The 22,878-nt window shown below is 34.7% G+C and overlaps 1 protein-coding gene across 1 annotated transcript in view; it reads right to left on the bottom strand.

Moving 5' to 3' along the window:
• Nucleotides 1-22,878, bottom strand: part of MMP16 (matrix metallopeptidase 16) — a 311,134-nt gene that overhangs the window by 20,101 nt on the left and 268,155 nt on the right. Inside the window, exon 8 of the mRNA XM_001926617.6 lies at nt 10,461-10,611. Within this exon, the coding sequence (XP_001926652.1) occupies nt 10,461-10,611 (151 nt within the window). The remainder of the gene's footprint in view (nt 1-10,460; nt 10,612-22,878) is intronic.

Here is a 22,878-nt window from a genome sequence, read left to right as displayed (position 1 = left end):
ATCCATCCCCCTCCATCCCACCTCCTCTTAGCAACCACAAGTCAGTTCTCTATTTCTGGGAGTCTGTTTATGTTTTGTGGATAGGTTAATTTGTGCCATGTTTTGGAATATTCCTTTATCACAGAAAATTCTGTGGTGAATGTAACATAGTTAATGGGGTTGAGATTGTACTCAAAATCTCCTAATCTCTTCTTTCAAGTAAATACTTCAGTGGGATTTATAATAGTCATTTATATTATATGATCCCTGCACTTGACTATAAATAAAACCTTTCACAGAGAAATCATCAAATACCTAATTTCATGGATTCTAAGATACACGTTTTTTCACATTTCACATCTCTAATATAGGGATGCACCTTACAATCAATACCATGTCAAAGTATACTGGGAAGGGGTTTTCCCTCAATGATAGATTAAATAATGATGTATCTTACAATAAATAGCATTTTACATGGTATAAATAATAATTTAAAATAAGTTTTTAAAGTTTTTTAACCTAGGAATAATTTAAAATCCTAGGGACAATGGGATCACACTCTTCATATGGTTTAAAAAAGGTTCCTACATACTCAGAAGCCAAGTTTGTTCTCCAAGATGTAGTTATAACACTGTTAATGCAACAATACCCATTCTTTATGTATGTAGTGTTTTGTTATTATAAATTTATATTCTTAATCTTATTTCACTAAAATATCTCAACTACCTTTTATATTGCCTACTATAACATACTTCATGATGATGTCCAACTATAGATTTAGTATATACGGTAATTCGATTCAGTCAATAAAAAAGCATTGGGCATCATATTATTCAAAGGAAATGTTTTAGTCACATTTGCTCTTTTTGAATGTTACAGAGTTGAAACTCAAACTAATGTTCTTTGATTCATAGTTTAGTACAGTTTCTACCACTTTACTGCTAGCAATGCCCTTGATTCAGCATTCTTATATTAATCCACCTGTCATTCTTATCATCTAGGGGTTTTCACTCAAATTCTTAATGTGAATATAATTTTCCTTCATCCCTTGTTATATTCACTTATAGATCCATTTATCTACCAATACTTTTTTGAGCACTTATAAGTGAGGTACATAAGATTCACTGAGATCTCATTTCAAGAAAATATTAATGAAATGTGAATTTCATTATACTTTCTAATAGTAATATAGTTGGTATGAATTGTCAGGATAAAAGCAATTTTTCCATCTATACACCAGCACATAATGCCAAATTATAATTTGGGATTATTTAACACTCTGAAAAAACTCAACATAGGCTTGGACCTTCAGGTTATGTTCTGTGTCAGCTTTGATACATATCTAGTGGAATTAAGTGTGAATAAAATCATCTAATTATATTTAACCATGATATTATTTAGTACATTACATTATTATATATAAACAATATATTCCACTGCCTTATAAAAATCTGAGTCTTTTTCATAAATATTAATTTGCATTTTAATTTCCGATATATTTCAACATGAACAAAAAAGCTCATCCCACTGATATTTTTCTCCTGAAAAAATAAGCTTACAGGTTCATTGAAAAGTATATTAATGTATTCAGATGGAACACTGTGCAAGTTTGTGGGATTTAAAATTTAGGTATTATAATGGAAAAATTTTGAAAATTTGTTCAAAATTGTCAACAAATGTTAAAGGCCATTATAAATAAATTTATAGTTTTTTTCTTCTGATATATCACTAATCTCTGAGACAGAATTATGACTTTAAATTGATGATTCTTAGAGAAAAGTATTATAAATCAATGCTTTAAAATAATGAATAGAGCCACAGCAATCAGAGAAGAAAAAGAAATCCAAGGGAATCAGAGAAGGAAAAGAAATAAAAGGAATCCAAATTGGAAAGGAAGAAATAAATATATCACAGTTTGCAGATGACACAATACTATACCTGTAAAATCATAAAGACACTACCAGAAAACTTTTAGAGCTCATCAATAAATTTGGTAATGTTGCAGGCTATAACATTAATGCATATTAATCAACTGCATCTCTATATACTAACAATAAAAGGTCAGAAAGAGAAATTAGGGAAACAGCCCCATTTACCATCACATCAAAAAGATAAAATACCTAGGAAGAAACCTACCTAAAGAGACCAAAGACCTATACTCTGAAATTATAAGATGCTGATAAAAGAAATCAAAGATGACACAAACAGGTGGAAAGACATACCATGCTCTTGGACTGCAGGAATCAATATTGTCAAAATGACTATACTACCCAAGGCAATCTACAGATTAAATGGAATCCCTATCAAATTACCAATGGCATTTTTCACAGAACTAGAACAAAATATTTTAAAGTTTGTTTGGAAGCACAAAAGACCCAGAATAACCAAAGCCATCCTGAAAAAGAAAAATGGAGCTGGAGGCATCAGGCTCCTGGACTTCAGGCTATACTACAAAGCAACAGTCATCAGAACAAAAATATAGATTGGTTTAATAGCATAGAAAGCCCAAAATTAAACCAATGCACCTATGGTCAGTCAACTCATCTATGACAAATGAGGCAAGAATATGAAACAGAGAAGAGATGGTCCCTTCAATAAGTGATGCTGGGAAAACTGGACAGCTACATGTAAAAGAATGAAATGAGAACACTCCCTAACACCATATACAAAAATAAACTCAAAATGGACTAGAGACCTAAATATAAGACCAGATAGTATAAAACTATTAGAGAAAAACATGGGCTGAACACTCTGATATAAACCATAGCAATATCTTCTCCAATCAACCTCCTAGAGTAATGACAATAAAAACAAAAATAAAAAAATGGGACTTAATTAAACCTAAAATGTTTTGCACAACAAAGGAAACCCTAAGCAAAACAAAAAGACAGTTCACGGGATAGGGGATAATATTTGCAAATGAAACAACTGACACAGAATTAATCTGACATAGAATTAATCTCCAGCAGCTCAATACCAAAAAAAAAAAAAAAACACAACCTCATCAAAAAATGGGCAGAAGATATAAACAGACAGTTCTCCAAAGAAGACGTACAGATGGCAAAATACACATGAAAAGATGTTCAATATCACTAATTATTAGAGAAATGCAAATCAAAACCCATATGAGCCAGAATGGACATCAAAAAGTTTATAAACAGTAAATGCTGGAGAGGGAGTGGAGAAAAGGGAACCATCTTGCACTAATGGTGGGAATGACAACTGGTGCAACCACTGTGGAAAACAGTATGGAGATTCCTCAAAAAAACAAAAAAAGAATTACCATTCGATCCAGCAATCCCACTCGTGGGCATCTATCCAGAGAAAACCACGATTTCAAAAGGTACATGTTACTCCAGTGTTCACTGCAGCACTATATACAATCTCCAAGACATGGAAGCAACCTAAATGTCCATTGACAGAGGAGTGGATAAAGAAGATGTGGTACATATACACAGTGGAATATTACTCAGGCATAAAAAAGGAATAAAATAATGGCATTTGCAGCAACACAGATGGACCTAGAAATTATGATGCTAAGTGAAATTAATCAGTGAGACACAAAATCATATGCTATCACTTATATGTGGAATCAAAAAAAGGATACAATGAATTTCTTTGCAGAACAGAAACTGACTCACAAACATTGCAAAACTTATGTTACCAAAGGAGACAGGTTTGGTGGGTAGGAATGGGCTGGGTTTTGGGGAGGGAAATGTTGTGAAATTGGGTTGTGATGATGGCTGTACAATAAATTTTGTTATATAAACATAACTAATATTGAGTTTAAAAAATACAAAATAATATAATGAATATAAATGGGATTTATCCAAAATATTTTCATACTTTATCAAATGTCATATCCATGAGAGACTACCATCATCCATGTAATAGTAAACAATAATTTCTTAAATTCTCTCTGTGTGAACAAATAAATGATACTGAAAATTCTGAAATGATATACTTTAATTTGCTAGATATGGAACTCAAACTGAATAAAAAGTCACTCCAAGGTTGATTTCATATGATTCAGGCATTTCTTCATCCACTCTGTTTCCTTTTTCTACTCTAGAATCAAGACTACTTGTCTCTGTTAATTTAAATAAAGAGATATAGGGCCAACTTTTTTTCATACCCAAATAATCATACAAAATCTCATTCTTCAGAAGCATTCTTAAAAATGAAACAGAATTGGAGTTCCCATCATGTTGCAATGGAAACGAATCTGATTAGAAACCGATGAGGTTGTGGGCTTGATTGCTGGCCTCTCTCAGTGGGTTAAGGATCCGGCATTGCTGTGAACTGTGGTGTAGGTTGAAGGTGCAGCTCAGATCTGGCGTTGCTGTAGCTGTGGCATAGGCCAGAGACTACAGCTCTGATTAGACTCCTAGGCTGGGAACCTCCATATGCCATCCCTATGCCATGGGTGTGGCCCTAAAAAGAAAAAAACAAACAAACAAACAAACAAACAAACAAAAAACAGAATTAAAAATATCAATTTGTACTCTGATAATTTCAAAAAGACAAAAGAGAATTCCTTCATAAACATACAACTTAAGGTAGAGGATATCAATGAATTTTTCTGTTTGACTATTGATGACAATAGTAAAATAAACCAAAATGGATCTAAATTTTGTCTTCTTTCTTTGAAAATGTCTTAAAATCTTCAGTGGTTCAGTCTAGAATGAAGTATGACAATGGAGTTTTGCATATATTTGTAAGAATATGCTAAGTGGTTATTTAGAAATAGCATTTTAGAGTTAAATTCTATGAAGATCAACATGTATCCAAGTATTACATAGTATGTTAATAGTATACTAAGAAAAGGGCAAGTAGGAGTCTGAGGGACTGAGTTCCATGGTGTATGTTAAACAGTGAAACTGGACATTTTAATCTAAACTTACAGATCTGTTTAAAGAAACACCATTTCATCTACATTTCTTTAGCTATCTCTAATACTTAGGAGATTACATGTGTGTCCCTGCTTTCCATACAATTTATATGTTAATTACTCTCAGATCTGTGCTTCCAATCAACCTTTCCTTTAAACTCAATTATCCAACAATCAACTCAATTCCTCCAGTTGGTGTGTAAGAAGGTATCTCAATCTGAAAATGGACATCTTATACTGTTAATCCCTGTCCCCAGTATCTTCTCCATCTTCAGAAATTGCATCATCTACTCAATTATTTGGATAATAAATCTCTTGTCTTTGATTTGCTTTTTTCCACCCCTAAAATCTAAGCCATAAGAAAAGCTAATTATTACATTCAAAATATATACTGTACCATACATTTTGCTCCATCTCCACTGCTACCATACCGTCCTGTCCCCTGTACTACTTCAACAGCCTGCCAGTTCATCTCCTTGCTTCCACTTAGACGCCTATTCTTCACACAGAAGCCATAATGATGTTTGTGAATACACAGCAGAACATACACTTACCTGTTGTAAATGCTCCAATGCCTTTCCATTGTACTTAGAATAAAATCCAGTCCTTGTCATGGTCTACAGGGACCCATAATCTGGTCCCTGCTTACCTGTGTGACCTCCTCAACCACTTACTCACTAGGCTGCATCTACAATGTTTTATTTTCTGTTTTGAACATGTGAACCTTATTGTTTTTATAATTCTGTTTCATGTGCCTAAAACATACTGTTCTGAACAGCTTCATGGGGCTGAAATTTATCGCTACTCAAGTCCCTGCATAAGTGCCCCCTTCACAACTTAGGCCCTTCTTGACTGCCATACTAATTTCCCAACCACTCTTTACAACCCATGAGCCTCTATCACATCATCAGCTATTTAATTTCTTTGTAGTGTTTCTCAATGTTAAAAGATCAGGGTCATTTATTTCTTTACTGTTTACTATTATTTCCTCGAATAGAATCTAAGGACCATGGGAGCAGAAACCATGTGGTCTTTTTTACTATTACATCATTATTAGCTAGTACATATCACATAGTATGTGCTCAAACTATGTTTTAAATAAATGAGTGAGGGATACACTATGACTAGTACGGAAATCTTAAGGAAGCCAGAAGTATAGTTATTGAGAATGGAATGGGCTGTCTTACATTTATATGGTCACCACAGGCAGTCAGGTACAGAAAGATGAATTATCTGTGGAATATTTCTGAGGCTGTCTAGACTTTGGTACCAAGTAAATAAGATGAGAGGCTGACATATGGCAGGACCTGAACCAAATCTAAAGATGTGCTTGATTCATCTAGTAAATTACATAAATGATTCTGATTTTGAATGCTTTTCCAGAGTATCTGCACTTTCCAGCTCATCACAGTACCCATCAGCCCCACTGCCATATGTATACTGATGTACATAGCACTACATATATTATTCTCCTGGCCCCTTAAAGCAATCGAGTTTTTTTCACATGGACTAGATTTTCTTAAAAATCCTTTCCTGATCTTAGTCTTAGAGAAGTAGAAATCTGTTAATACATTTTTAAACAGAAAAATGTCAGTGGAAGAAGAGGAAGAAATACATAAAGGAAAAATAAATTTTCAATATGTTTTCTCTTAAAATATACAAGAAAATATATAAAATGTTTAAATTACGAACTACTGCAAAACTCATTGAACTATATAAAAGTAAAAAATTGTTTATATGTTTGATTTAGTTTAATGCCTTTACCATCTACTTTTAATCCAGAATGAATGTATTGATAACTGTTCTGACTTTGGAATTATATAATTATCCAAATATGAAGTAGTCTATTAAACATCTATGACTCATGAACTTCTATATAAGATCACACCCATGAAAATTAATTAGGATCCTGCTTTAAATATCTTTAAAACTGATAAAAGCACTTATTTAAACATAACAAAATGAAATTATTTCTATACATATGGTTATAAATTTCATGCATATTCTCAAGTAGAAAATAAAAGAATTAAAAATCCTTTCCTCATTTACTATAATATTTATTGTATTAAAAATTTAATATCATTGATTTCACTCATTTGAGGTAGCTCCCATTTAATTTCTTTTTTTTTGTTGTTTTTTTCTTTGTTTGTTTTTATGCCATTTCTTGGGCAGCTCCTGTGACATATGGAGGTTCCCAGGCTAGGGGTCCAATTGGAGCTGTAGCCACCAGCCTACACCAGAGCCACAGCAATGCGGGATCCGAGCCGCATCTGCGACCTACACCACAGCGCCGGATCCTTAACCCACTGAGCAAGGCCAGGGATTGAACCCGCAACCTCATGGTTCCTAGTTGGATTCGTTAATTACTGCGCCACAAGGGGAACTCCCCATTTAATTTCTAAAATTAATTTTTTAAGAAGTGCTAAGTTTTTCACATAAACGACAGCAACATCTCAGGTCCACCTCTCAGAGTATTGTCAACAAAAACAAAAATAAACAAATGGGACCTAATCAAACTTAAAAGTTTCTGCACACCAAAGGAAACCCTAAACAACACAAAAAGACAACCCACAGAATGGGAGAAAATCTTTGCAAGTGAATCGACTGACAAGGGATTAATCTCCAAAATTTATAAACAACTTCTGCAGCTCCATACTAAAAAAAAAAAAAAGCCTATCAAAAAATGGGCAGAGGAGTTCCCTTTGTGGCGCAGTGATTAGCGAATCCGACTAGGAACCATGGGGTTGTAGGTTCAGTCCCTGCCCTTGCTCAGTGGGTTGACGATCCGGCGTTGCCGTGAGCTATGGTGTATGTTGCAGACACGGCTCGGATCCCACGTTGCTGTGGCTGTGGCTTAGGCTGGTGGCTACAGCTCCGATTTGACCCCTAGCCTGAGAACCTCCAAATGCCGCGGGAGTGGCCCAAGAAATAGCTCCATATGCCGCAGGAGTGGCCCAAGAAATAGCTCCATATGCCGCGGGAGTGGCCCAAGAAATAGCTCCATATGCCGTGGGAGTGGCCCAAGAAATAGCTCCATATGCCGCGGGAGTGGCCCAAGAAATAGCAAAAGAAAAAAAAAAAAAAAAAGAAAGAAAAAGGCAGAAGATCCAAACAGACAGTTCTCCAAAGAAGACATACAGAGGGCCAAAAAACACATGAAAAGATGTTCAACATCACTCATTATTAGAGAGATGCAAATCAAAACCACTCTGAGGTACCACCTTACACCAGCCAGAATGGCCATCATCCAAAAGTCTATGAACAATAAGTGCTGGAGAGGGTGTGGAGAAAAAGGAACCCTAGTACACTGTTGGTGAGATTGTAAATTGGTGCAACCACTGTGGAAAACACTATGGAGATTCCTCAGAATACTAAAAAGAGAACTACCATTTGATCCAGCAATCCCACTCCTGGGCATCTATCCAGAGAAAACCACGACTTGCAGAGACACATGTACTCCAATGTTCATTGCAGCACTCTTTACAATAGCCAAGACCTGGAAACAACCTAAATGTCCATCGACAGAGGAGTGGATCAAGATGAAGTGTTAAATATACACAATGGAATATTACTCAGCCATTAAAAAGAACGAAATACTGGCATTTTTAGGAACATGGATGGACCTAGAAACTACCATGCTAAGTGAAGTCAGCCATACAATGAGACACCAACATCAAATGCTTTCACTGACATGTGGAATCTGAACAAAGGACAGACTGAACTTCTTTGCAGAACAGATGCTAACTCACAGACATTGAAAAATTTATGGTCTCCAGAGGAGACAGTTTGGGGGGTGGGGGGATGTGCTTGGACTGTGGGATGGAAATCCTGTGCAATTGGATTGTTATGATCATTATACAACTACAGATGTGATAAATTCATTTGCGTAATAAAAAAAAAGAAGTGCTAAGTTTTTAGAATAGAGGCATTTTTAAAGTTATGACTAACTGATAATAAAATGGCAGTTTTTATTATCATCTATGAAACTCTCATTAAAACTGTCATATGAAAGCTAAGCTTTCATGTTCTGTACTGGTAGAAGTTAACTTCTCCAGGGTGTCTTCTCAACCTTTTCTAGGAAAAACAAAAACAAAAACAAAAAACAACAAGCAAAAAAAAAAGTATACAATTCTGCATTTAACCTCGCTCTGAAAAAGTATATTCAAGCAATTAAAACCAGCTGAGGAATTAAAATCTAGCAAACTTAAATATAATTATTTTAAAGAATATAAGTCTATAGATTTATTTTCATTAGTGGTCACTGTGCTGTTACAATCAATTTCTTCATTCTTCTTTCATACTTTGCTGAGAGTCATATACTTTTTGTGATAAGTAGTATCTTCTACTTTGATAGAGTTTAATGAATCTGCTGTTTTTTAAGCTAGTAAGGTACATTTAGCAAAACCTTAGTTTCATGCTAGTAAATTAAAATCTATGAACATTTTGCTATAGAGGTTTATAGAAATCTAATGTATAAAAAAATTGTAACAAAATAAATGCAAATGTATACATTTTTATCCATGGAGGCTAATTATAGGATCTTTTTGTTCACATATAAAGCTCGATGTTTTAAATCACAAACTATCAAAAACAGCAAAGTGCAAAATAACAAGGTTAATATCCTTACTTTTTTCATGAACTTAGAGACATTTTATATCGTTATATTATGATAAGATTATAAGGCAAACTCAAAGCTAGCTTGTTGATCATCAAAGCCTTTTGTTTTTATATGTGTTTGTGTGTGTGTGTGTGCTTTAAATTTACTTGTAAAATAGAGTACTTAAGTTCCTTTACATACCAATGGAAGTTACTTATGAGTGTCACATTTTGACCTAACTAGTAATAGCAAAATTAAAAATTGATTTTTCATCTCTATTACTTTTAAATTTAATATTAATTTAAATTAATGAAAATATAGCCTTCAACTGATATTTTTTATGTTATGTATGTCTGTTTAAAAGTGGGTGGGGGAACTATTTATGCCTAGGGGTTATTGTACATCATAAAACTAACAGTTCCCTTTAAGTTTTAAAACCTTGTTAGTAATGTCACAAAAGGAAAAGAAATGACACAAAATAGCAAGGGATATTATACACTGAGCTAAAGATATTTAGCTCATTGATAGGTTAGTTCATCTCACCTACCTAAATAAATAGTGTTCTAAGAAATAGAACTCATGGCTAAACTGAAGATATTTCAAAATTAATCATGTGTAAATCCTAAAAGTTTAAATATAAAAGCAAAAAAAAAAAAAAAAGCCTGTGTTAGAAAGCACTTTTTAAGTAAAGCAAGTAAAATCAAAAGAAAATGCATTGTAAGGATAAATACACACTATCTATACAGCTTTATAAGCATGGTAAGATTATGGAAAAGAAAAAGACTATAAGAAAGTCATATTATTTGGTATATTAGAGTAAGATTTATCCAGAATATTATTTCAAAATATGTTTGAAAATATTTTTAATTCTATTCATTATTGTGTTTATATGCCCACAGACTCTCAGCAAATGTACAGGCCTATGATATACTAGAAATACTGACTTCTCTAAACATTAGTTAACAGATCTCTTCATGTGAGGTGTGTACTGACCTGTCCCCCTTGAAGAAATAGGTTTTCCCAACGTCCTCCCACCAAATGGCTGAATCAATACCATGGGGGGGAATTCCGCTTCCAAGAGTCATCAAGTCATGAGGGTAACCAGGTTGCAGGGTCGTGTCCTTGAACACCCAATATTTGTTCCCTGTATGAAATAAGTGCAAATGCAGAACACACTAATTTAACGTCAGAAATCACAATGTATCTGCTAACACATTGCATTGAAAAATTTTTACATGACATCCATGAAATAACTTAGCAGCAGTTACATCTGGAATACTGAAGTTATTTTTGAAACATCAATGTTATTTTCAAAAGTGGATATAACGGAAAGCTATTTAAATAATGTAATCAGAATTTGTGAATTAATTTCATAAATAAAAAAGACCTACAACTTCCCATATTGAAACAGTTCTGAATCAAAGGTTAAGGATTCTTTCTCTATGAATTAGAGGCCTTATTTTCATTCAAGGCTAAATCATGCCTGTGTTTTGTGCATTCTATGTATCCTCAGATTGCTGTACTGATTACAATTCCTACTCTGTTAAAACATGTTCTTTAGGCTGATCCTTTCCTTTTATTATATAAGCATTCACACATCCCTCTTGTCTTATAAAGTGGTCCTCCTTTGACCTGATTCTCTCTTTCTAGTTGTTACACTACCCTCTCAGAGTGGTAACTGAAGGGGGCAAAATTTTAACACTAACCTGGTTCACAATTGCTAGAGTGTGGCAATACTAATTTTTTTTAAAGATGAAGTTTAGTTAGGTTTATTTCTGTTTTGAAATTATCTACAGACAGCACACTTCCTCATTCCCTACACCCCTGGCAGACCGTGAATACCACTCCACTTTTTGGTATGTCTCTCAAGGAGTCTGCAACTATTCCTCACTCCACTGACAGTTGATTTAATACCTATTGTGTATTGAAACCTTTCATCTTGGAGTCACCAGTGCCTACAATTTTCAACCTTATCTGTTGACACAGTTGCCCACTTAAAGCATTTTTTTTCCCCCTGAACGTCTAGAAAACCATTTTTTGTTGTCGTTGTTGTTATTTTTCTTTCTTCTCTAGCTATTCCTCTCTGGATTCATTTATTTCACCCAGTCCTTGAATGTTTTCATTTCCCAGGGCTCTGTTCTCTACCCTCTTCTCTTATTTTAAATTGAGGAGGGGCAAAATGGTGTCACAAACTCAAATACTAATAAGAACTGGGCTATAGATGACAGGATTAGAATGGTAGGGATATTGAAATATTGAGAAACATCCACAAAAGTCAATAAATATCTATTCTTTAAAGGCCTGTCCACATCATGCCTCCCCCCACCCCCCACCCCAGTCCTCTTCCCCTCATCCCTCTGAATCCTTCTATAATCAAGTAACTTCTTGAATAACTAACTCCTCTTAAAGTTACTATCTGGCAAAGTAAAACAGTGTCTATTAATATCTAGCAAACTAATACTATGTCCTTTCTGATAGATGTAAGGCCTTCCACATTGTTACCATATTTCAGTATTACTCCCAGATGAAAAAATATGATAAACTGTAGCATTCATTATACACCAAAGGAATTAAAAAAATTGATACCATATACTGGCCTAAAACAACACAACACAAACAAACCAAAAAACCCATCTTTAGGCTAGATTTAGTTAGGAGTTTCTAGTCTGTAACCAGGTTAATCTTATTTACTCCAAGAGCTCTACTACCATTTGCTATCTTTTTAAATTGAAACATTTATTGAGTACCTTCAGTGTCCAAAATATCATGTTAAGTACTAAGGAGAACAAGACAGATCTGATCACTACCCTGATCATTCTACATTTAAGTAAATTCAGTGATGAAAATCAAGAATACAAAAACGTAATTGTAGTCATTGGAAAACTAATGAATTCTGTGAAAGAGACATATCAGGGGTTGAGAAAAAGAAACGTAGGGGACTTTTTCGAGTTAGGAGGTCAGGAAATCCTCTCTGAAGAAATCAAATTAAGCTGAAATTTAAAGAAAGACAAGATAATGATGGCTATGCAAAGAATATTGGAAAGAGTGTTTCAAGAAAAGAAGAATTTTATATCACCAAAAAATTGAAAGATCCATGGAGTGTAATAAACAAGAAGAGAGTAGCCCTGAAAACTTACATGATGAGCTTGGATTTTAAAATGAGTACACTGGAAAGCAACCAAAGAGATTAAATTAGGAGTTCTCATTGTGACTCAGTGGTGATGAACCTGACTAGGATCCATGAGGAAGTGAGTTCCATCCCTGGCCTAGCTCAGTGGGTTAAGGATCCAGTGTTGCCATGAGCTGCAGTGTAGGTTGTGGCTGGAATCTGGTGTTGCTATGGTTGTGGCATACATAGGCTGGCAGCTGCAGCTCTGATTGGACCCCTAGCCTACGAACTTCCATATGCCCAGGTGCAGCTCTAAAAAGCAAAAAATAAAAATTTAAAAAGAGAGATTAAATTATTTGGAGGGATATGATATGTTTCATGTTTTTAAAAGATGATGTTTGGGGGAGTTCCCTTCTTTGCTCAGTGATTAATGAACCTGACCAGTATCCATGAGGATGCAGGTTTGATCTCTGGCCTAGCTCAATGAGTTAACCGTGAACTATGGTGTAGGTCACAGATGTAGCTTGGATCCCACATTGCTGTGGCTGTGGTGTAGGCTAGCAGCTGTACCTCCAACTGGACCCCTAGTATGGAAACTTCCATATGCCACAGGTGCAGCCCTAAAAGGCAATAAATAAATAAATAAATAAATAAATAAAGATGCTGTTTGGCCTTTCGTGGAAAATGATCATAGAGGGAAGGATGAGAATGAGAAGATACTTCCAGTTTAGTTAATTAGTTAAATCATCCATTGAGAACTAATTTACGATACATACTAGTCACTGCTTTAGGCACTAGAGATATGGGGGTGCACAACAAGGGCAACATCTCTAATCATGAGCTTAGATGGCAGCGAATAGGTGGGGGGAAAATTGGCCTTAAATAAGCAGATGAATGAAGATAATTTCAGAGAGAAAAGTGCTATAAAATATAAAGAAATACATTAATATAACAGTGATGGATGGGTTTAGGGCTTCTTTGTATTTGGAGATAGAAAATATCCCTTTATTCAGGTGACATATGAATTGTGACTTACATAATTCAAAAAAGCCAACCTGGTGAAGATAGTTTGAGAGGGAGGAAACACCAAGAATAAGTGCCATAATGGAAAGAATCTTGTTAGATAACTAATCACAAAGTTGTAGGAGTACATAGTAAGGACAAAGGAGAGGACCTCCCTTTATGGGGCCTTTGTCATTACTATAATTTTACTCTAAATGGAATAGGAGCCACTAAATAATTTGATTAAAAATTTCTTTCATTAGGGGAGCCCCATCCTGGCTCAGTGGTAACGAACCCAACTAGTATCCATGAGGATGCGGGTTTGATCCCTAGCCTTGCTAGGTGGGTTTAAGGTTCCACTGTTGCTGTGAGCTGAGATGTAGGTCTCAGATATGGCACAGATCCTGAATTGCTGTGGCTGTGACTGTGGCTGGCAGCTACTGTTCTGATTCTACACCTAGCCTGCGAACTTCCATATGCCATGGGTGTGGCCATAAAAGGACAAAAAAAAGTTCTTTATTAGTAGTCTGGAACAAGATGGAAGCAATAGAGTTGGAAAGTAATCGTGAAATATTTTAGAGATGGAGCTGATAGGCACTGATGATGGGTTAGCTGTAGGGGAATGAAGAAAAGACGGTGTTAAGAAAAATCTTAAAGTTCTGACCATTATAAATGAGAAAACAAGAGTGTTACATAAATAGACCAAGATGACTGGGGTGGGTGGGCTATTGGGGATTTAAATCAAAAGTTTGAGAGCTCATTTAGCTATCTAAATGAAGAAGGCACGTAGAAAACTGGATCCATTTTTGAAGATAATAGTTTTAAAGTCACGAGCATCAATAAAACACTTACTAATCTAGTATTTCATGAGATAATCTAGGGATACATATAGAGGGGGTGATGAGGAACTACTACTGGCCATGTGACCCCCAAAGAGATCACATAAAAGAAGATGGAAGAGTAGACAAATGAGAAGGAGGCGGAGCTGATAAGGAAGGAGTCTAAAGTAAAAGAAAACTCAAAAAGCAAAAAATGAGAGTGGTCAGAAATGGCTATCTCTAGTCCAATATATATTGAAAGCCTAAAGTTACCTACTGGGATTTTCTACAAAGTTGACCTGAAAGTTCAAATTTGAACTCATCAAAGCACCCTCCTTCTTGTCTTCCCTATTTGGATAGATGGCACACTAATTACTCAATGACTCATATTTGAAACCTCCCTATCCACAGTTTTTCATATCTAATGTAACATTACATTAAGCTAGGTAATTTCATAACTCTTCCTTGAACCCACACCCATTATTCTTGCCACTGGTACTAGGTATGCTTTCACTGTCCCTTATAAGGTTGCTTATAGATTTCCCTGGTGGCTCAATGGGTTAAAGATCACATGTTGTCACTGCTGTGGCTCTGTTTACTCCTGCCACATGGGTTCAATCCCTAGTCTGGGAACTTTTGCATGCTGTAGGCACAGCCAACAGCAACAAAATATTAAATCAACTATCTGCAAGCTCTAACATAAGTCCCATTGTTCTCCTTGTCTCCCTCTACATTACCAATCTAAACCCCAGTCAAAATTCTACAGAATTATGGAGATTCAGCTTATGTAGCTGAGAAAAGATAAGCAGAGTCATTTCATGCCTCTTTCTTATCAGTGTGACATAGGGAATATTGAGAAACTTTCTTACTCAGCAGGGGGAATTGACAATTCACTATATAGTAGGATGTCTATGAAGTCATGATGTCCATGGGCAAGAAGACATACCACTGAAAAAGAAATTGAGTAAGCAGAGTAGTATATTACAAGTTAAAAAATAATGAGTAGATGTGAAGAGCAAAGAAATAGGAAAGAAACAATGAAGCCTATTAGAGAGATGGCAGGTTTGCCAGTTTCTGAGTCATTTGAGTTCTTGTCACACCCACTCGTAAACTCAGTTAATCTGGTTGGGTTTATTTTTCTTTTTAATGAATGAGACTATTCAATATAATTTTTGACCTTCCAAACATCACACAGATATTAGGTGTGAAAGCCCAAGTCCATTAGCCAAAGTCCTGGCTTTTAGCCACTGTCCCATGCTATCTTCCAGTGATATGCTTTAAGAGCAACACTTGTATTTTATAGTTGGTGTAATTTAATGCCTCCTTTCTTATTTCCCTGCTTCCAGTCTACCTCTCTTGTATCTTATCTTCCACAAGGTCATTAAAGGGATCTCCTTGAAATGTCTGCCTGATTTTATCCCTTTTATTTACATTCCTTAGTGGTTTCCCATACATTTGGGATAAAATCCAAACCCATCTATATGAGTAAGGTAGGCTCCTAATTTTCCAGAGCACTCTTACTTAGAACTCTGCACTTTAATGAATCAAAAGCCTGCCACACATTCTAGGCTGTGAACAGCTTGAGGACAAACATATCTGATTCTGTTTTCTTGCAGGACCTTGTACATAAGGCCTGGGAAGTAGCAGGTACTTAACAAATTGTGATAGAGTCAAAAAAACATGTTTAATAATACATAAATAACTGAATACACAATTCAAAATCTACTTAGACAATAAAGGCTACATAAATAATTGTGGGCTTTAGTCTTGAGTCTTAGCGACAGAGGAAGAGAAATGTGTTTTATAGCTATCAGCAAGTCTGAGAAAATTTAAAGGCCCCAGGGCTGTGTTGGAGGACCATTTAAGTATTTATATTTAACTGTATGTTAGGAAATCCTGAGCTATTGTTTAATCTTAATACTTTTATAAAGAAAATACCACATCCCAAAGGCCCAGGTTACTTCCTTACCAGAGTTAGTGAGATGGAAAATCCAGAGAGCTGTTTGCTAGTTCGCTCTATATTTTAGTCTATCTCTGTGACATTTAAAATAGAAAAGTTTACAATAGCCTATATCTCAACAACTTACTATATCCATGCCTTCCATCTCAGCTTTAATTAGGAGAGGGTATATAGTTACAGTACTTTCCACACTAGCTATGTAGAGTAAACTTTCACCAGCTCAACTCAGTCAATTCTCTTTTCTTTCAAGCAGAAGCACACTAGTATGCTCTTGAATACTTCCATTTGCAGTTCCTAAACTCCATGCTTTCTATAAAAATGTCTTCACACTCTTTCCATTCCTTCTCGATTTTGCTAGGCTCATGGAAAACCTGGATGTCTTGGTGCATGCAACATGAGAAAATGTTCACAGAAATTCAGTTTATAAGCTGTCCAGTATGTCTTAGGAGAAGACAATGTTTGAGAAAAAAAAAGTCTTGCAGTTCTTCTAGGAAATTTTTGTATTATATAAAAGTATATTTCTTTTTTTTTTTTTTCTTTCTTCTTTTCCTTTTATTTTTTTTTTGTAGTGGGCAGGGCTTCTAATGTGTTTTGGAAATACTTTTCAATACTACTGGTCAAATGTTTTCCATTAATAAAGGGAGAGTGCATCTACCCATCACTTTTAATGCTCAAGGCCTTTGCATAGAAGATCTCAATTAGCTTTTTTTTTCCCTATTAGGAAGAAACACTAAGGTGTTTTATTTTAATGCATTTATATTCCATTAAAAAAAAAGCAAAGCAGTAAAAAATTGCTATAAGTTTGCATGATGACACGCCAGCAGTTACATACAAAACAATTAAAAAAAAAAAAAAAGAACTACTTTGCCTGATGGGTATTTGTGACATAGGATTCAAGAAAATAACACAACAAACATTGTGAGTTAAACATTTAAATCTTATTAAGGAAATACAGTTATACAATCTCTTTTGTATCTTAATTAGGTAAGGTTTTTCACATGACAAAACTGAAATGACTGTTCCTATTTTTTAGATTTTGAGTAAGTATGTGAAATTCACATTCTACTTTTTTTTTTAATAGGTGAAGTGAATTTTTAACTACTTTACCATCAGAGAGTCTGGTTCTCTAATAAAAGATTGCCTCTTTGGCAGAAAGAAGGACTGGATTTCATACGAGGTTGATTTTTGGAGCAAGTGGAAAAAATTGGTCGTTTCTGACATTGTACTTGGCAGAATACAGAGGAAAATATCAACAAGTCTGAGTTAAAGACAGAGAAGCTTTATAAGTAAAATGAATAACCTCAAAGAATATTTGGAGTTTGGGGTGACTTTATAGATTCCAATAATTTTATTTATTTTTTTATCCCAAAATTTTTCAGTGAGAGTCATCCAGCGATCCATCAGTCCATCCATCATCTATCCATCCATCCATCCATTCAGTGTCTGTTTGTTAAAAGCTTATTATAGACAGACAGTCATTGAACTTGGAACTGTAGATACAACAATGAAGGAAACACACTAGACTCTTGATTTTGTGGAACTGAGGGACCTGCTCAGGAAATAAACACTAAGCCAATGATAGCATAAGGAATTTTTAAATTACACATTTATTCCTACAAAAAAAAAGTAGAGTGTCTAATTACTTTTAAGACTTTTTATCAAGAGCACAGTGCCTAGCTTGGAGGCTAAGACAACTAGTGACGACTTTCCTAAAACCCTTGAATTGAGCCACGGCTACTAATAGGAGTACATTATCTTGTTCACATGTACTGGATCAGAAAAATTCTTGAAAATCCAGCCTAACACATTTATTTTACAGGACGAAAAAGTGATGTGCTTAAAATCACACAATCAATTGCTAATAGATTTGTACTACAGTTCAGGTCTTTTAATTCAGTGCTTAACTTACTATTTCAAATTGACTTTCAAAACATAACATGTTTACATTCTGTCTGACTTTTAGAATCGCTGATGATTTCCTGCTTCCTTCCCCCTTTATCAACTAATCACTCCACATTTATTATTGGAAGTGTTTATTAATTAATCCACTGTATTATGCATATGCCTTGTTCATTGTATCCTCAGTAATTAGATACTCTTTATAACAATAATTTTTAAAAAATCAATTGTATTTCTGTCTCTTCAGAGTACACAAAACCCTACTTATACATTTATATTTTGTATCTTCTATTACAATAGTGGTCAGTAAACCAGAGACACCAGCTGCTGCCTGTTTTTGCAGAAAAAAAATATTATCTGAACACAGACATACCAATTCATTCCAATACTGTCTAATCTGCTTTTACTCTACAATGACAGAATTTAGTAATTATGATAGAGACCAAATGGTCTGCAAAGCCAAAAGTATTAACTATGTGGCATTTTACAGAAAAGATTAGGACATAAATTCCATATTGGCTGGCTTTTCTTCATATCAAATAAGCCTGTACTCGGATTACCCAATAATTACATTAATTTGGCCGATTACTGTTCAACACTGATATATTATTTGAGAACACTATAGGGATTTTTTTTTAATTGACATATTTAATATTTTCATTATTACATTCTATAATAAAAATGTATTAACTTTAGAATCAGAATAGAACTAAGGGGTGATTGCTCTACCAATTATTAGATGTGAGATTTTGGGCAAATCACTAAATCTGAGGCTTCCTTTCCTAATTTATAAATAAAATACTAACTCTTCTCATTCAGAGTTCTGGAAATAATGATAGATCAAAAGTATAATATAGCCACACTGTATTTGGCTCAAGGAACCCAACAAATGGTCTTATTATTTTTATGTAATACAATACTTCGCTGTTCAAATTTGCATAGTATCTACTTAAATAAATAGTGCCAATAATGAATGATTACGAATGCTGATCAATGTCAGTGCCAATTATTTGGATTAAATTTTAATTTCTATTTAAAAATTTTTTTAAAAATTTTTTTAAAAATTTTTTTAATAGTTATTTCCCCAATACAATTTTTTTTCTATTGTACAGCATGGTGACCCAGTTACACATACATGTATACATTCTATTTTCTCACGTTATCATGCTCCATCATAAGTGACTAGACAAGAGTTTCCAGTGCTACACAGCAGGATCTCATTGCTAATCCATTCCAAAGGCAACAGTTTGTATCTATTAGCCCCAAGCTCCCCAGCCTCCCCATTCTCCTCCCCTCCCCCTTGGCAACCACAAGTCTATTCTGCAGGTCCATGATTTTCTTTTCTGTGGAAAGGTTCATTTGTGCCTTATGTTAGATTCCTGTTTGTACTCAAAAAATATGAATAAAAGCCCAGTTCTGGAGGTCATGTTACTTTTTGTTACCAACATTTACTTTTCCCAGTTCTACAATACTATCAAGTAATTAGAGAATTTTGAATTCTTATACAAATGTGGAAGACATTGAAGTGTGTAGCTTAGATCTCCCTTGAAGAAAAAACTGGCCATTTAGCCGAATGCCTTTGGATCTGGTAGTGGGCCAAGGAGTCAGCTGAGTGCCTTTGGTCAGGCCATGTTCTTCATGGGCAGATTCCAGGCAATGACTGAGCACAGTAGGTACTAGATTCTGGCCATTTCTGCCCCATGTGGGACTACTTTAAATGGCAATATTTGCTCTGGAGTTCCTCATTGAGATTGCCAAAGCCTCTGTGACAGTCCTGCCTTCTCCCTCTTTATCTTTCATAGGTTTAGCTCCCTTTATGCTTCCCAGGGAACGCAAACTTAAACATAATAAATAAAAAGATGTGACAGAAGTTTTTGAATATGAGGAACATTTAGATACACAAGCATTACTGATGGGAAAATACTGCAGTTTAAAATATTAATTAAAACAGCCATAATAAAAGCATACCATACATTTTGATTAATTATAAATAAGTATAGGTAAAATACAGGGGAAATTTTCAAATATTAAATATTTGGCTCCTTGATTTATATGGTCGCTTAGGTCAATATAAAATATATTGACATGTATATTAAAATTCTCTGAATAGGAGCTCCCGTCATGGCTGAGTGGTTAACGAATTTGACTGGGAACCATGAGGTTGCAGGTTCGATCCCCGGCCTTGCTCGGTGGGTTGAGGATCTGCCATTGCCATGAGCTGTGGTGTAGGTCCCAGACACAGCTTGGATCCCACATTACTGTGTCTCTGGTGTAGGCCAGCGGCTACAGCTCCAATTAGACCCCTAGCCTGGGAACCTCCATATGCTGTGGGTGTGGGCCTAAAAGGACAAAAGACAAATATATATATGTCCTCAACGCATCTATATAATCAGGATAATGAATCAGGTTCATCATCCTGAAACATTTTCTCATGACCGTCTATATTCCCTACTGCCCAATCTCTCCTGGCCTCAGGCAACAATACTTCCTGTAATAATAGATGAGTTTGCACTTTCTAGAATTTTACATGAATGTAACAGTATTGATGTACTTTTTTTTTTTCTGAATTTTTCACTCAGCGTAATTATTTTGAGCTTCATCTATGTACCAAAATCAGCAGTTCATCCTTTTTATTGCTAAGTAGTATTTCATTGTACGTATATAGTGTGCTTTGTTTATCCATTTGCCTTCTGAGAATATATGAATAGTTTTTAGTTTTTGGTTATCAAAAATATGTCTTCTTTGAATACTTGTGTAGTAGTCTTTGCCTGCAGAAATGCTTTTATCTGTCTTTGAAAAATACTGTAGTGCAATGTTATTTCTATTTTTAACTTTTAAAGGAATTGTCAACTTGGCATGGTCAGTCTTTTCAAAATTTTGCCCTTCTAACAAATATGCATCTCACAGAGGTTTTATTTTACATTTGCCTAATGACTAACACTGTTTAGCATCTTTTCATGTGCACTTTTGGCATCCATATATCATCTTTAATGAAGTTTCTATTCAAAATCCTTTGCTCATTACTGAGTTGTTTGTTTTCTTTTTCCTGAGAGTTTAGTTTTACTTATTCTGGATACAAATCCTTCATCATATATGTGGTTTGTAATCTTTTTATTCTCTTAGTGTCTTTTAAGTGTAAATTTTAAAAATTTTTATGGTGTCCAATTTATCAATTTTTCTTTTATGAATTGTAGTTTGGGCAACAAATATAAAAAAATTTTGCTTAAGCCAAAGTCACATATATTTTTATCCTATTTTTTTCTAGTTGTTTTATAGTTATCTCTTTAGGTTTGGAATACTGAGAGTTCATTTTTATGTATGGTACAAGGTATAGATTAGAGTTTATAAACATATAAATATTTTTATATCCTTATAATTATTCTTGAGCTCTGTTCTATCATTGCTACTTAGAAATAATTTGATCACTTCAAGTGTTTTAAGATTTGTTATGTGTGACTGAAACTGTGCTCTTTCTATGATAATTATTCCCCACTACTGAAGAAAAACCCTTCTCAGTACTCTAGCTGGTACCTATGGACAGCCTGGTGGGGAACAATTACTGTTAGTCTGATGTGAGTGTCAGGCACTGTTCCTTTTATACTTACTATGTGATTTTTTTTCTTCAGACTTCAGTCATTTCCTTACACACACATGCTGACCAATTTTCTCTCCCATACGTTCGAGTTTTCCTCTGCTAAACTCTGGGTTCTTACACTGTGCAGCTCCTTCCTTTGCATTACTTTGTCCTGTGAACTGTAGCCACCTTGATCCCCCTTGACTCTCAGCTCTGTCTGACTGAGAGAACTGTCTGAGTTCCACCTGGATTCCTGTACCTTGGGCCACAGCCTGGAAATTCTTTCAAACCAGAAAACTGGAGCAATTTCTGGGCTTCTCTTTGTTTTTAACTCCTGGGATGCACTGCCTTTATTTCTCGATGTCTAGTGTCATGAAAATCTCTGTTTTATATACGTTGTCCAGTTTTTGGTGGGTTTGCGTGCAAGGATAAATCTGGTAGCAGAGGTCACCCTTGTTATAGATTGCTATACTACACTTTTACATATCAAAAAGCAATAAACTTTTTAAGAATATAAAACTGATCACATCTGTAGAGAGCAAGCTATATAAGTTTTTACAATTATGGACTGACAACTCCCACAGCATATGGTAAATACACACATATAAATTTTGCCCAAAGCTCAAAAGTTATATAAATTATGCAAAAATATGACATTTTATTTGTATCTAGCAGCTTCTCATTCTTCTTAAGGTATTTACAAAAGTTCATTTGAATATAACATGTTAGGCTTATTTTATATTATTAAGACATTATTTATACTTCATAAACATTCATTTATAGTAACATTTAAATCCACATCTTCAAATTCTATGCAAGTTGAAAGCCAGGCTAACACTAAGTACCTTTAGGAAATACATGATTAAATAAGTTCATATACCAACATCTTAACTTAGAGTTCAGTTAAGTAGAAGGAAAAAAAGACAAAGCTAGGTATGTACAAGTATTATTGTATAGTACAGATTAGAAGAAGAGAAAATCATAAAGGAGAAATAAGGAGAAAGAAAACAAAGGGAAAGAGAGCCAAATAAAAACAACTTGAAAAAGAG

This window comes from Sus scrofa, chromosome 4 (genome assembly GCF_000003025.6).
Source record: "Sus scrofa isolate TJ Tabasco breed Duroc chromosome 4, Sscrofa11.1, whole genome shotgun sequence".
Lineage (NCBI taxonomy): Eukaryota > Metazoa > Chordata > Mammalia > Artiodactyla > Suidae > Sus > Sus scrofa.
This window is presented reverse-complemented; position numbering and strand designations above follow the sequence as displayed.